Source organism: Rhinolophus sinicus, chromosome 1 (genome assembly GCF_057876585.1).
Source record: "Rhinolophus sinicus isolate RSI-liver-muscle chromosome 1, RSI-T2T, whole genome shotgun sequence".
Taxonomy (NCBI): domain Eukaryota; kingdom Metazoa; phylum Chordata; class Mammalia; order Chiroptera; family Rhinolophidae; genus Rhinolophus; species Rhinolophus sinicus.
The window spans coordinates 105,989,038-106,005,956 of NC_142501.1; the positions used below are offsets into that span (position 1 = coordinate 105,989,038).

The following is a 16,919-nucleotide window of genomic DNA, read 5'->3' on the forward strand; positions in this document are numbered from 1 at the left end:
TTGAAGTACCACGCATTATCTTGTCACGTTCCCAGTTATAAAACAACTACACTCCAAACGCTTTCGTTCTGAATCTCATTAGGACATTTACACACCCACAAAAACCACGATCAGATATCTGGCCATAGGTCGACTTGGAACAATTCTTGAGTTTCGGGGAAAGTTAACTTCAGAACCCCAACTGATTCCTTATGACCTTGAAGGCTTCGGTGTTTTGTATTGTACTACACGGCCTTCTTTCAGGGAACCTTGCAGTTAGCAGAATTGTGCTAGGCAGTCTTATTATATTCAGCACATAGCTCTTGTATTAATAATAGGTTAAACCATGAGAAAACAATTTGTATGGGGAAATGCAGAGGTGACGAAGTACAGTCAAAGCCTACCTCCTATGTGTCCACATCACTGAATGCTGATATTTAAGTAATAACGGTAATAAAAATAATAATGAAAGATAGTACCTCAGAATCCCCGGGTGATTTTACATCTTCTTCTTCTCCTAATCCTAATGCTGACATGTGGACTATAAAATGCAGTCACAGAAACATTAATGTGAATATTTATTACTATGCATTTTAAATACACATTCAAGTCTATCTCCATTCTTGAATATCAGATAAAAGCCATAGTAGAGAAGAATTACAGAGGGTTGATATATTTGTAAGAAGAAATGTTGGTAGTAGTTGTGATACATTTGAAGAAACTTAGCAACAACAAAAGTACTTAATAGAAATGAATATCACATTTGGAACTACACAGGCTATATTTTTTTCTACCAACATTGAAGCTATTAAAAATGCATAGGTAGTCATTAAAATACCACTTCTATTATTTTGGTGAACTCCATCAACGTGAGTCAAATTATCGTTTTTGGTGTGCTCTTGTGGAGCACTTTCAATAATATCCATACCATTTTCTTTTTTTCTGATTGCCGGTTTTGTTGGTTTGTCCTATAAACACAAAACAACACAAAAACCCAACTTAACAACACAGCATATTCATTTACTTGCTCATTAACTCACTCATTCCATCAGTTTTCAAGACCACAAACATTAACCGTATTCATCAAATCATAGGCGCCAACTGCAGAGAAGCTGAAAATATAAATACCAGAAGTTGTCCTAATTCTAGTCTGGGTAGAGGTACATGAGAACCATTAGAAAAGTATCACTGGCTGTTTGGACACTTGAACTGAATAAAGTAGAGTAAGTGCAGCTCAGGAGGTGCTGCAAAGCTGGGCTGCACCTTGAAAGTTATGCTAAGTACAGAGGGAAGGCGAGAGAAGGGATTCTAGAAAGGACAGCAGGAACAAAAACATGAGGTATGAGTCAATATAGGAAGGGAGGGCACCAAAGGAACGAGGTAAACCGGAACCACTGAGAATGGGATGGAGAGATAAAACTGCAAGATCAGAACCAAGCCAAAGAAGGCAAGTGTCAGGTAGCACATGAATTTTACCCTCATGTAATGGACAGCCATTCATCAAGCAGAGTTGCTGCATCATTGGAAATATATTTTAGGACAGTGACTCCAGCTGCAATTTAAACGGAAACATAAGGGATGCAATGCTACAAAAGAGTCCTTCAAAATTAAATGTGAGAAAGTGAATTACGGTAGTAATTCCTAAAAAATGGCAGGCACGTAGAAAATATGAAAGTTGGTGAGTCACTGGATGTGGTGATTCCAGGGAGAGCTGGGGTCCAGGATTTTTCTTGCTTCGGTATTTCAATGGTGCTATCTGCTAGGTTGGGGAAAACAGATGACAGAGTAGACTAGAGACAGTCAGGAAAAAAGGAAGTTTCGGGGCATGAGTTCACTTTGCGACATATCAAATTTGAGCCAGCCAGGGGACTTAGAAGGAAAATCTGGATAGATACATTTAAGTAGAAATAGATGACTTTACTCAGAAAAAGCGTATGATTTAAGGAGATAGATGTTTATAAAACATACTCAGCTGATATCATTCAATAATGTAAAGCCTACACAGATCTTGTGAAACTTTAAAAATAAAACAAGAGCAGACGTATAGAAACGTGGGATTCAATTCTTCAATTACATATTTCAAAACCTAAAATATAAAATACCCTTCTATGGATATATGTAACTTCTTATTTCTGGGATATTATCATAATAAACATTTTAAGTTTAATGAAAAAAATTGTCAATCACCAATTCATGATGCTACTAGAAGACAACTATTTAAAAATAATTTGTAAAAGATAAGTTTAAAATAGAAGAGAAATTCTTTCGTGATTCCAGAATCACAAGTCATTTTGAAGCACTGCTATATGTATGAAAGATATATAAAACCCGTTTTAAAATTCACATGGTTTCTTTATTTCCCTGAGAACAAACAGTACAGTAGAAGTCTAATTACCTATCTACTGCATATAACATGGTAGTTAAATACTGCAGGGAAAATCTGGTGTAAATACAGTAATAAAACGAGGATTATCCAAGTTGAAGATTTAAAAGTCTTCAAATACATCAACGATTGTCATGCAGGACTGAAAGAAGAAAGGGACTAAGAAATCAAGTGACCAGGATGTCTGAGTTTGAGATATGAAAGAATTTTCAACTTAGCTTTAACAACTATGGACACCAAAGTTAATAAAGTTTCTTAAGAATAATATGAAATGAACCGATTGCTGAAGAGGATTTAAAAAGTGAAAAAAATCATCTCGGAGAGAATGTTGTATACTCTGGTGGTAATAAGGTGGCTGAATGGATAAGAAAACAAGACCCATATATATATGACATCGAATTAAAAAGTTTTGCACAGCAAAGGAAACCTTCAACAAAATGAAAACACAACCAAATGAATAGAAGATATTTGCAAATAATACATCTAATAAAGGGTTAATATCCAAAATATATAAGGAACTCAAAAAACGTAACACCAAAAACACAACAATGAATTAAAAAACGGGAAGAGAACCTGAATGGATTTTTCTCCAAAGAAGTCACACTGGTGGCCAAGAGACGTAACGAAAAGATGTTCAATGATACTTATCATGAGAGCAATGCAACTTAAAAACGCAATGAGCTATCACTTCACACAGTCAGAATAGCCATCATCAATACATCAACAGACAAGTGTTGGTGAAGAGGTGAAGAAAAGGGATCCCTCGTGTGGTGTTGGTGAGACTGCAAATCAGTGCAGCTGCAATGGAAAACAATACGGAGGTCCCTCAAAAATTGAAAACTAGAGCTACCACGAGACCCAGCATTCCTGCATCCAGGTATTTCTCCAAAGAAATCCAAAACATTAATTCGAGAAGATACTTGAAGCCATAGGTTTGTTGAGCATTATTAGCAATAGTCAAGATACGGAAGTAAGCTAAGTGTCCATTGAGAAATATTGGATAAAGAAGAGTGGTACCTATACGCGGTCTCACAAGCAAGTGTGTGAACTTCCCACCTAGCTCTTACATAGGCAGCACTGTACAAACAGCTCGATAAGGTTTCATAACCTTGGTATATCAGTGTCTCACAGCTCTAGTTGTGTCGATGGGGTGGTATCTTGCTGAGTGGTGTTCATCTTTGTTGTTGTGTGATTTTGCGTGCTGTCGCGAGAATGTCTGAGGTTGAATTAGAACAATGAACACATATTCAATTTCTTGTTAAACGTGGCAAGAGTTGAAGTGAAATCTGGTACATTTTAGTCCAAGTTCATGGGAATAATGCCATGAAGAAAAAGACTGTCCGCATGGATTAAACGTTTTACTGAGGGGACAGAATGCACCACGATGAAGACAGGTCAGGGTGGCCAGTAACAAGCAGAACTGATGAAAACATTGCAAAAATTCATTCATTGAATTGTGCGTGAGAATCATGGGCTGATTGTGACTTTTTATTTCTGTACCAAACTAAACATTGATACAGACACAGGTAGGAAAATCTGAACTGAAAATCTTGGCACGAGAAAGGTGTGTGCAAAAATATTCCCGAAGTAGCTCACTGATGAACAAAAGCAAAGAGAGTGAAGTTTGCCAACACCTTTTAGGGAGGCAAGACGATGTCTTGGGCCATGTTGTCACTGATGATGAAACATGGGTGTACCAACACAACCCTGAAACAAAGCGTCAAAGTGCACATTGGATGTCAGCCAATGCACCATGACCAAAATTTCCGTCACCCAAATCAACAGTCTAAACGAGTTCCTAACCTTTTCTGATATCAGAGGGATTATTCATTACGAATCTGTACAACTGGACAAACAGTGAACCAAGTTTATTATCTGGAAGTGCAGAAAAGGCTGCATGAAACAGTTAGATAAAAACGACCTGAATTTTTTGAGAACGATTCATGGCTCTTGCATCACGACAATGCACCATCTGACACGATACTGTGTCTGAGGGAGATTTTAGCCAGTAAACAAATAAATGTTTTGCAATACCCTCCCTACTCACCTGATGTGGCCCCTAGTGATTTCTTTCTTTAGCCAAAGACAAAGAAAATATTGACAGGTAGACATTTTCATGACATTCATTACATCAAGGCTAATATGTCAACAGCTCTGATGGCCATTCCAGAAAGAGTTCTACAATTGCTTCAAAGGGTGAACTAGGCGCTGCCTTAAGTGCATGGCTTTGAAGGTGACAATAGTGATATTCATCAATGAAATACGCAGCATTTATTCAAGGATGAGTTCGCTGACTTAACTGTCGAGCGTCTTATACACTAAAATATTACTTGGACATTTAAAAATAGTTGAAATCTTACCACTGGCAACAACATGGGTAGACCTAGCTGGTATTATTCTAAGTCACATAAGTCACACAGAGAAAGACAAATACCACATGATTTCACTTATTTGTGGAATCTAAAACACAATAAATGAACAAAGAAAAGAGAAAAAAATTCATGAATACAGAAAACAAACTGATCACGGCCTGCTGTGAGGGCTTTTGGGGGGCTGGGTGGAAAAGTTAAAAGGATTAAGATTCCAAATAGGCAGTTACAAAAAGTCATGAGGCTGAGAAGTACTGCAAACATAGTCTAGTCAATAATATTGTAATAACTACGTATGGGGCCCGGGGGACCACACTGATAGGGGATCACTTTGTAAGGTATATAAATGACTGACCTCTACGGTGTACACCTGAAGCTAATATAATACTGAATGTCAACAGAAACGGAAATAAAAAAAATTAAAAACAACAAGAAAAAATTTCTGAAATCTGACATTTTACCATACGGTTATTAAGAATCACTGCTTCTAGAATCATCATTTTAGGCAGAACATGTACTTTTCCATCGGATGAAGACATTTAAATATATTCATAATGCAATGATTTAGCATACAGTGGAATCCCTTTTAATATGGGTTTTGAGATAAAGAAATTCAGTTCTACTTTCCGCAATTTCCACTATTATTTTAATCTAAATGATGGACCCAGCACACGTGCAACTAATATAAAATAATATCAAATGTTAAATGAATGTAACTGAAGAACTAGTAACAAGAAAGAAACAAGAAAACATCTCCTCTTCACAACTATATGATACCAAAATAAAAAGTGTAAAAAAAGAAACCTATATAAGATATGCTATGCAGTTTTAAAACTGCAAGGCTTCAGAAAGATTTCAGGACTATTACAATAAGTAACTGGATCCATTAAAGATTTCATTTAGGCAAGTGTATAAAACTCACGCTGGTGTAAATAAATGTCGCATTAAGAATCTTTCCCTTTCATCAGATATCATATCTCCTCTGCTGTGAGAAACCTCCCAATATAATTGTCCTATCACAGTGTATTTCCCAGCCCATTCTGGTTTTTCGTCCCCATCTTCAGTACTTAGAAGGGTTTAAACAAACAAACAAACAAACAAAAAACACCTCAACTGGTCCTATCTTATAAACTGGTTTACTCCACCAATTTCTAATACAAACATAAAACAATGATAGGTGGACCCCTACTAAACTGTAAGAGAAAGTACTACACAAAACCAAATGCAGAGTAAGGAACTTAATTTCACACAGGTGCACTTTACCTTGGGCTCAATATTGAAGTCTTTATCCTGTGGTGTAGACCGTGAACCATCAATGCCAGGTTTGCAGGGAAGACTGCGGGGTAAAGATACACAAGAAAAATAAGTGAGTTCCTTCCTTTACAAAAGCAACAACAACAAAAATGGTGTGGTAGATCAGCTATCTGCGTATCAAATGAAGGGCCTTGATATAATTAAAATTTGGCCTGTTTGAAAACAGTTTTCCGTGCTCTATTTCTGCCTCCAACTCTCCTAACCTATGAAAGAGTGTGAAGATACACACTCTAAGTTTCCACAGCAAACAGTCACAGCGAATGTATTGGCAAAGCCTGAGATTACTTTGTGTTCACCAGAAGTCCTGAAAATCCAATTAATGACTGACATAACTTTTGTAACCTGAACTGCGAGGAATCTGATGACCTAAATCGTGGTGGAAAGATACGCTGGCACTTCTCCAGTGTCTGCCCCGCTTCAGAGACTCATCTGTGTCACTCAGAAATGGCAGTCTTGGTTCTTTAACATGGAAAGCACTGACTAAGACGACCCCATTCTTTCCTTTCATCCTAAAACAATACAGTGAGTTCCCTGAAATGTTTGCAAGTTACAAGCACAAAAGTCAAAGAACAAATGTGTATGTTGTTAGCCTTCCCACTCCCAGCTCTCTCATCCTCAGGGCTCCCTGGCAACCTCCAACCTTGAAATCTGCAGCCTATGAAGGCGCAGACTCCTGAAACAAGGACGGCCTCAAACGACCCACTATTTCCTTGCTCCTGGGAAGCAAGCTAAACGGAGTCTCGGTCATCCACTCCCAATGCAGGCATGTTACCAACTCCCCATCTCCATCACTGATCTGACAGTCAGTCCTTCCTCTGCCCAACCCTCCATGCACATGGGAAGGACATGAGGGAGTTGGGAAAAGCGGTGGAGGTGACGAGACACCTGCCTTGGGCCACAGATCTCTGCAGTTCCGCAATCTCTCCAGTAACCTAGGGCTGGAAAGGATCTAAGGCTCCTTTGTAAGCTGGGGTGCAGGTAGGTGGTACCACATTCCTGCTTGCTCTAAAGAGAACCGTTCCAGTGGCCCAAATTATTTTAATATTTCAGATAGAAACTTTGAATTTTCTAGTTTCCCCAAATGAAAAAGCAGCAACCTGAGCAGTACGCCCTTGGAAGCCTTATTTTTATCTACTTTTCTACACAACTGCCAACATCCTGTGTCAATCTTATTTTGATTTGTGTTAACTTGTCACCAAGCCCACTCTTCTGATCCCTTTGGCCTGATCGGATCTGTGATCTCTGCTCTAAAACCCGTTTTTCTATTGCGAACCACTGGTGTCTTGAAACTTGGATTCTCCTGCTAATTCCATTCTGATCAGCTTCCAGTGCGTTCATTAGACCTTTCTATTAGCAAAACAATCGCCAACAGGATGATAAAGTAGGAAATGTATGGGCTTAGGAATCTGAATTTAAAGCTCATTTCCATCACTCACTTAGACTCAAATAAGTCACTTTAATCTCTTTGAGTTACAAACCCTCCATGTGAACAACCACTTGACCAAAACGTTAATCACAGCATAAATTACCAGAGGGTGTTTTAAATAATTAACTCCTAACCTTCCTTAAACCCCTGCAATTCTAGATGCTTTTGCTTCTACCAAATAATGGATGACTTAGCTGGCAGAAATGGAAAAAATAACACAAGAGAAACTCCAAAAAAAACCAGAAAAGAAATTAAAAAATCAAGAAAACTCATGGAAGAAGAAGAAAGACTTTAGGGAACAAAGGAAAACAACTTGATAGAACCAGGTAAAGGAACCACCCTGAAGGGAAACCCAGACTGGGAAGTCTGTTAGTTGAGATATCAATTAAAAATATCCTCTAATTTGATGCTGAATTTCATTAACCCAACATGGCCTACACATAGGTACTTTTCACTTACGGAAAAGTAATTCATCTCCAGAAGGGTAGATGGCATTACACCCCAAACCACCTGACTGACCAGGTCTTGCTCATGTAAAGCCTGTAGTTCTGTGGCCACAGCTAGCTCACTTTTTGCTAAATTCTGATGCTGAAAACCAGGTTCTCATTACTGCTAACACTGTCCACTATCTGAAGACAAATGCTTGGACTAACCGGGTTTCTTAGGAAAAACTCTAAATCAGCGTTAACATATAACTAAATTGGACTCTCTGAGCTCCTCTGACCTGCATCTGAATCCTGACTCCAGAGCTGCCCAGGAACTTCTCAGGACAGGCTGAGGGACAGGAGAATGGCTTTGGGAGCCACGCAGGCTAAGGTCACAGCACAGGTCAGCCATTTGCTAACTAGGGAACCATGGGTCAATTAATCAACCTCCCGGAATCACAATGTCTAATTAATAAAAAGGAGCCGGAACAGCACAGCCACTTTGCAAAGCTATTGTGTTGACAAATGAGCTAACAACTGGTAAGTAGATAAGACAGGGCCTGGCCCAGAGCAGGACACTCAATAACTGTTCGGTTCTCTGCAGTCCCTTAGTGAACACGCCATTTTTAGAAATCCATAAAATCTTACCTGCTTGCGGGATCTTTCTTAGAACACTCGTCCACTATTAAAGAAAACAATTAAAATACATTTAAATCCACACTAGAAAAATGCAGAACTTTACTTATCAGACTGATACTGTGATAAAACAGATTTCTGGAGACTATAGTAGAGTGCATATTAATGATACTATTGGTAGGAAATTAATATATTATGAATTTTTACTTCTCTTAGATATACATAACATATATGTGAGTAAAATCAAATCAAATAAAAAATAAACGGCGTGTATCAAAATTTCATACCTACAAGTCAAGTCCCGTTTTCAATGATTATGAAACTAACCAACACCCATCAGATTGAGAGAAAATGGTATCATCGGTAGAATCAGTATCATAAACTGACAATGTGAAAAGGACATTGCATGATTTTCCTCATTCCATCATGACACGCAGTTACAGCAATGTACACTTATTTTGCTGTTACACAGTACAACGTTTCCATCTCTTCAGCCAAGAGTGTTCACTTTGGGATGAAACACCCTCTCATTAGGAAGCTGGGTCGGTGGGCACTGTACTTTGCAGCAACGCACAACACAGGAAACAGACTCTTTCTGTTGTATCTCCAATTGCAAGATAATAGAAAAGACTCTGTGACTCCAGTGTTATCAGTACACCCTCTGCTACCGTTTCCTTCCACGGTAGAGAGTCTGCCTGGACCCACTGCAGTCACCACTGCTGGCTCCCTGCCCACTGGCCATTCCTTAGTCTTCATTCTCGCTGAAGAAGCACGACTCTGTGTGGATATGTACTGTCCCACTACACAGAGAAGGTGGCCTCTGCTCAGCTCCAGAAAGAAAATGATTGTACTAAGCTAATCACAGTCACTGGTTTACCACTAAGTGTTGTAGGAATGAGCATGTGACGTACTCCACCTGTAAATGTTATGGGGGGTCCAATGCGAGCCTCTCAGTTTTCACCCTAATTAAAGAAACACAGAGCTCAACCTCACTAACCATCAAAGAAACGCAAAGCAAAACACAGTGACATAGGACCTCATAGCTGTCAGATGGCTATGATCAAGTTGACAAGAAATAACAAATGTTGGCGCGGAAACAGAGAAAATAAATTTTTGTGCACTGTTTGTGGGATTGTAAATTGGTACAGGCACTGTGGATAACAGTATAAAGATTCCTCAAAAAAATTGAAAAAACAACTGCCATGAGATCCAGCAATTCCACCTCTGGGTATTTATCCACAGAAAACAAAACCACGAGTTTGAAAGGAAGTGTGCACCCCTATCTTTACTGCAAGATTATTTGCAATAGCAAAGATATGGAAGCAACACAGGTGTCCTTCCATGCGTGAATGGATAAAGAGGATGTGTGTGTGTGTGTGTGTGTGTGTGTGTGTGTGTGTGTACATTTATATAAAGTATTACTCATCCACAAAAAAAGAAGCAAATCTTTCCATTTGTAACAACGTGGATGTTCCTAGAGGGTATTATGTTAAGTGAAATAAGACAAAGATAAATACCGTGTGATCTCCCTTATATGTGGAATCTAAAACTACAAAAACGAACAAACACACAAGAGAGACCCTCAGCTACGAAGAACAACCTGATGGATGCCAGGGGAGAGGGCGTGGAGGGGATGGATGACAAAGAAGGTGAACACGAAGCACAAACTTCCAGGTATAAAATATCACAGCCACAGGGATGTAGCGCACAGCACAGGGAGTATGTCAACAATATCCTTATTACTTTGACTGATGGCAACAGGGCATCCTGTTGTAGAGAACTTACACTGTCATGACAATTATCCGACAAACACAGGGAAAGATCGTCCTCTAATGAAGTCAACATGTCTCATTCCGTTTTGACTTATGAGCAACGAAGGTGACAATACTGACTTTGTTGGTATATCTCCGTGGAAAAAACTATGCTTCTCAAAAGGCGTTGCTTTTCTGACTTGTATACTATGAGTAGAGAGCTTTAAAAAAAAATGTTTCTGGGATGGCAGCACACTGGCTAGTTTTGTAGTTCTTGTTTGCAATTTGTTTATAGGACCGGGAGGATATTGTTGAGTTCCTAGTTTTCATTACATTTTTAGTGAGACCAAGCACTGAGTAATAACAAGTACTCATTTGCTAGATGTAATCCATTTGCAGTAAACGTTAAAGAAAGAAAAGATTCCATTTTTATAACAAGTCCAATTCATTACAAGGTAATTATAGAGGGAAACACAGCATACTAACTGAAAAAATCTTCTTTCTTATTTACACAAAGATCATATGGGATTTTAGGGATCGTGATAAAATAAATGAATTTTTCACACAACGCTGTCTCAGATTTTAATTACTTACAATAAAATTTTATAATAATGCTGAATGATGGACTATTACAAAAATTAAGTAAGAAAGAAAAACATACAGATGCAGTTTACACATTCTTTTTCTTACATTTCTTTCATTAGTAAAAATATTTTACTCTAACTTTATCTATGGTAGGACCACCAGGAAAATTCACTATCAGAAGTCTTACCTAGTGTGCTAGTTTCAGAAAACACTTTAGATTTCACTGCTTTCTCATAATCAGTAATCTGTTGTTGGATGCTATGTATAAAAAAGGTGATGATATTACTGTCTTAATACTGATATGAAAAACATTTATCAAAGACATGAAATTCTTAGAGCATTTCAGGTAATATCAGAGCTAATATAAAACTTTAATCATCCCATGTGCTTCAAATTTGTACGTTCTACAAACTTTTTATTAAGCGTGTGATTAAAGAAGACAAAGAAAGTAAGGTGAACCAGTCATGAATTGAGGGCATTAGTGTTCAATTTATTGGAGTTAGCTTGACATAAGGGCAAGGGTCTTAAACTGAGAAGTCCTAGCTCTATGACCCACAGCTATTCAGTTCTCGGACAAAGTGCTTCTCTCTGGCTCAAAGTCCTCCTCTATAAAACAAGCATCCACTGCCTTATTTTACCAGGATGTTAGAGGATTCAATGAAATAATGAACCAAAAAGAGGCTCAGAGAAATAGTAAGGCAACGGAATGAGTTTTCTCGAGCTTTAGTTTTGGAACTATATTGGATTCCCAAATAAACCCCAGTGTGTGTTTTTCATAGGTTCTAACATTCAAATGTTGCAGTTTTCAGAAAATGTTTTCAGTTTTAGTTATTAGCTCCTCTTCCTTTCTGGTTTGTAATTCAGGACCTCTCAGCTATTATACAATTTGTACCTAAGTGTATTTAGAAATACATTACCTCATTAAATAGATGACATAACAGTCCACTATTCCCGTAGCTACTCACACCAGAGGCAGAGAACTAACAGAGTGAAACCTGGCTTGGACTGCTACGGTCCCTTCTCCACCTCCTCAAAAGCTGAACCCACAGGTCTCATTAGAACGATGCTTAACCTCCCTGTCCATCCCCATTGACTTGGAAGATATGACCCTCCTGACACACATGCATACTGATGAGTCATGGGTGGGCTCAGCCATTCTAGTGTTAAATAACCTACTTGAGATTCAGATTCAGGGCTTTCTGTTGACTGGCTTCCCTGGGAAGCACAATTGAAACCATTTTGAAACCTGAGGGAGATTCAAGTCACTTGGGAGATTTTCATTATTTGGAAAACAGATCTAGGTTAGTTAAGGGCCCCACCTTAACTAAGGGATCTCAGGAAACTTAGTGCCCACTACTCTGGGAAGGGCGATACGGGACCTACGGGGACCTAAGGGAAGGGGCTCTGGGGGACACCAAGCGGCCTCGGGGTACAGATCTGGTAACAGAGGAGAAAGGAAAGTCTGATCTTCTCCTGCACGTTATTTGACCCTCTCTGACAGCTTAGAACGGTGCCAACTAACATGTGCTAGCAGAAGACACAACAAGACGCTCAAAGGGTAACTCATCGTGAAGGTCTGGGCTGACATGCGGGCCCCGCATAGGTTTCCAGTGTGGGGGGAAGGCTCTGTGTGGCTAAAGCTGGGAGGCCCAGCTGCTGGGCCAGGGTGCTGGTGCTTTGGAATAGGGGCTGAGCACACAAGTAGGTGGGTGGAAACTAAGGAATGTTGGAACTTTGAAGTCCAAGTATGGAAAACCACGGACCCAGAGGATTCCAGATCAGCAAGGAAACGTGGGAGCAAAGGTCAGTCATGATTACAGGACTCATTTCTATAGCAACCGTGCAGCAACAGATCGACGGAAACAAGAGATGATCAGAACGACCTTCTTTCCCTCTCCATCTGACTTGTGAAAGACAATGGTCTCCCTTAGCCTTAGGGAACCCTTTGGCTTCTAGAAACATTCAAGAGGGAGAGTATAGCAGATGGCCTCCGGAAAACACAGGATTTCCTGCAATGCTGAACCTTTCACAACCCCAAACAACTAGTTGGAAAATCAGAGAAAGGACATTATTTGTACCCAATGCACAAGGGTTGTACTTGGAATGAAATGGAGAATGTTGAGAACCCTGGGATAAAGGTCTTCAAAGTTCTGGAATAAGGAATCTGTGCCGTGTGCTACTTGTAACTCGTCTGACCTTTCGTTTGGTTTCTGGCTGAGGACATCCAGTCACTCTCTGCCGTTCCCCAACTGCCTGAACCAAACTGTGACATCTCACCTGTTACACAGGAAGTGACACTTAACTTGTTCTAAAGCCCCTTTTCCTGATAACTAGCATTTTAATGTAAACACTTACATCTTCAAATTTTTTGAACAAGCGAAATCTTTTGCAGTCCGCCCAAAGACATCTGTAGCAGAGACATCAGCACCTTGCTGAAGCAGACGCGTGACTATGTTTGGGAAGTTATTCCTTGCAGCAAACATGAGGGCCGTTCTAAAATAACAGAGAGATAATTTCACCCTTAGGAACTTTAAGTTATGTAAACAGCTAATTGGGTAGACTTTACCACGCTCAGTACACTGCTTGTCTGGGTAGAATGGACCATTTACATTCTTTTGTGATCATGTTTGTAAATTATGTCTAAGGCTAAAATGAAGGGACACAGAAAAAAGAAAAAGAAAAAGAAAAAGAAAACAAACAAAAACCTCTGCCCCAGCTGGGTACTGCACAGAAGTTGCTAAGTTAAAGTCCTTTATTAGACAAGCAACTATGCTGAGGTCACTTATCTGAAGTGGGTGAAGATTTCAATGAAGAGTTTCCTGTTTCTTCCTTAGTCTGATATTTGGTACTTCCAAGTCAGCTAGAAGTCAGGCAAGTTAAAGCTACCTGGCAGGCTTGACAGAATAATATTAATGATAATTCTAGTAATAACACTCAGAATTGTGCTTAATGATGCTGATAAGCATGTGCTGGGCGCTGTATTAAATCCTAGATCATCTGACACACAAACACACTTGAAGGATATAATATTATCCTTGTTTCATATCAGGAAATATATTTAACGATGATCAGTAATGTTCCCAAGGTCACGCACGTGACACATAGGAAAGACAGGCGTTAAACCCCGTCTTGTGTGACTTGAAATCCCATTTCTTTTTTCTTCATTACACACCTATGACTTGTGTTCATTAAATAAAATGTTTATTCGGTGAAAGTTGTCTTTCTCCCTTCTACTCAACCAAAAAAATGAAAACATCAAAATAGACTAGAAATAAAAAAAGAAAAAAACTGATGAATGTCTGGTAGTGGTCATTCATAGTCATATCGGGAAATTCCAGTGACATCAGTATTCTCCCAAGAAAACAGTTTAAAGCAGAGTCATCCAAAAGACAAAATCAACTCCTATTTGTGTTTAATGTGCAAAGTTTCAGGAAAATTGTATGCAAAGTAGAGGTTAAAAAAACTATCAGAGAGACTAAGTCCAACGTTGTATCATAAACTAAAAGTTAGAGCCCTTACTATACAAAACCAGTAAAGTTAACATGAACACCCATTAGCTAACATACGATCATACGAACAAAAACTCCTTGACAAATAGCATCAGCGAATATTATAAATAAATATGAATATGAATCCTGCAGGATACGCTTCTTCCTCTTGCCAAGTCAGAATAATTGCTTTTCAACCCAACAGATGATGTGTTGGTATTTTTCACTATATAATTATAAGTTAATCCTCTTCTTATTGATTGAATCTGACACGAGCGATTGTTACCACTCTAGAATAATACTAAGGTTAAGAAAAAGAGAAGAAACAACTATACCTTCGTATCCGATCGCCTGCATTTATGTTTGCATCTTTCTTTATTAAAAATTCCACCATTTCCTCATTGTTTGTATGTGTAGCACGTATAAATGGTGTGCAACCAGACTGTAAAACAGAGAAGCAATTTATTGAAATTACATATTTCTAAGCTGAATTTTAAAACTCAAAAAAATCCTCTGAACTTAAACATACACTAAGAATAGGGAATAAAGAGCAGCCCCCTGTGCTGTGATCAGCTGCTCCTTCCCTTTAAAATACCCTCCTTCTACGTCCCCAGCAGATGAACTGCAAGCTCATTCCCCAGAACTCCCTTCAAACACTGACAGGCCCAACGTTCCAAGAATCTTTGCTCCAATCAAAGCCTCTATCGTAGTATAACTGCAGTTATTTTATTCTTCCCCATCTGAACCGAGAGCCTTTGAGGGCAGGGGCTATATTTCATTTCTGTAACTACAAACTCTAAAACACAGTAGTAAGTGCGTTCAGTATTTTTATTGAACTGATAACTTAAATGTTTATCTCTGGAGTAGTGTTTTTTAAATTATATTCCAAAGAATATGTACTTCACCAGAAGTTCTTCCTACTGAGCCCCAGTAGGAAGATTCCAGGAAGATTATCTCTGTGTGAGAAATATTACAAAACTGTGATTTATATGCCTATTACTAAAGAAATATTTCACTTTTGCTTAATTCCGATTTGACAACATTTTTCTGTGGCAAACAGAAACGTTTGAGAAAAGATAGAATTTCAGGGACACAGTTTTGAGAGCTTTCCAACAGAGGTGAAGTTTTCTCCAGCTTATAGAGACGCGCTTGCTTCTCTTGAATCAATGCTCTCAGGACCCAGATGTCACGTTCAGGCTCTCTTGCTCCAAAAGGATCACTAAGGGAATGGACTTTAAGTTAAAAAGACTCAGGCTCCAAATGCACTTTGATTGCTTATGACTAAATGGCCCAGGACTTCTCTGCGATAGGAAGATGATAGATTTTTAACTTAGCTGTCGGAAAGCTCAATATGAATTTTCGTCTCCGTTATAATGATAATAGTGGGACGCTAACGGATACCTACTTTTTGAAAAAAAATATGCTTTTTACCTCCTGTTCCATTTCAATTGCTACTTAAAATTATTTCATATTTTAGGAAAAATATAAATCAGAAATGAAACTATCATAGCTTATCAATCAACGTTTTAGTACTGATTCATATAGATTATTTTTAGCATAATGAAAGTGACTAAATCACTTGCATTTTTAAGGAACAATTTAAGGAGAAAGGTATAAAACTATCTGCAATATGCATAAACTCTCCAACTATAACTACGATTAAACTAATAAAACATATAGACATTGTAAAGGGACTGTTATTATATATGGGACATATAAAGAGAAAGGGTTTCAAAAAAACTTAGGAACTCTAACTTGAAAAATCCAATCGTTCTAAAGAGACTAACATAAATAGACATAATAAGTCAAGATAGACTGTCTTGAAAATCTTGAAATGTTTATCAAAATAAGAGTTCTGACAATTAAGTTTGAGAATTTGCCACCGTGCATTTACATTGGCAGCGCTGTACAAACAGTTCACTACGGTTTCATAACCTTGGTATGCCGATGTCTCAGAGATGTGCTTGTGTCGACCTGTGGCGGTGTCTTGCTGAGTGGTGCTCATCATTGTGGTTGCGTGTTTTTGTGTGCTGTCGTGAGAATGTCTGAGCTACACACATTAGAGCAACTCATAAACATTAAACTTCTTGTTAAACTTGGCAAGAGTGGAAGTGAAATCAGGGACATTGTAGTCCAAGTTTATGGGAATAATGCCATGAAGAAAACGGCAGTGTACAAATGGGTTAAATGTTTTTCTGAGGGGAGAAAACGCACCACCGATAAAGAGAGATCAGCGTCGCCAGTAACGAGCAGAACTGAGGAAAACACTGCAAAAATTCATCGACTTGTGCACCAAAATTGATCGCTGACTGTGAGAAGCAGAGCAGAGCAAGAAACCATCAATAGAGAAACAGTTAGGACAATCTGAACTGAAAATCTTCGCATAGGAAAGGTGGGTGCAAAAATGGTCCCGAAGGAGCTCACTGATGAACAAAAGCAAAGGAGAGTCAAATTTGCCAAGACATTTTTGAGAGTCAAGATGATGTTTTGGGCCGTGTTATCACTAGTGAGGAAACAAACATGAGTGTACCAATAAGACCCTGAAACAGAGCGTCAAAGTGCA

The 16,919-nt window shown here is 38.7% G+C and overlaps 1 protein-coding gene across 15 annotated transcripts in view; it reads right to left on the bottom strand.

Moving 5' to 3' along the window:
* LOC148759169 (ankyrin repeat domain-containing protein 26-like) overlaps positions 1–16,919 on the bottom strand; it is a 191,172-nt gene that overhangs the window by 29,577 nt on the left and 144,676 nt on the right. For all 15 annotated transcript variants that reach the window (XR_016018217.1, XR_016018098.1, XR_016018139.1 and 12 more), the window contains 3 exons: positions 8,545–8,578; positions 5,995–6,067; positions 908–947 (listed from right to left, as the gene is read on the bottom strand). Coding sequence is in view for 11 of the 15 variants with exons in the window: in XM_088789816.1 (XP_088645942.1) it covers positions 908–947; positions 5,995–6,067; positions 8,545–8,578 (147 nt within the window). In the remaining 4 variants the exon portion in view is untranslated. The remainder of the gene's footprint in view (positions 1–907; positions 948–5,994; positions 6,068–8,544; positions 8,579–16,919) is intronic.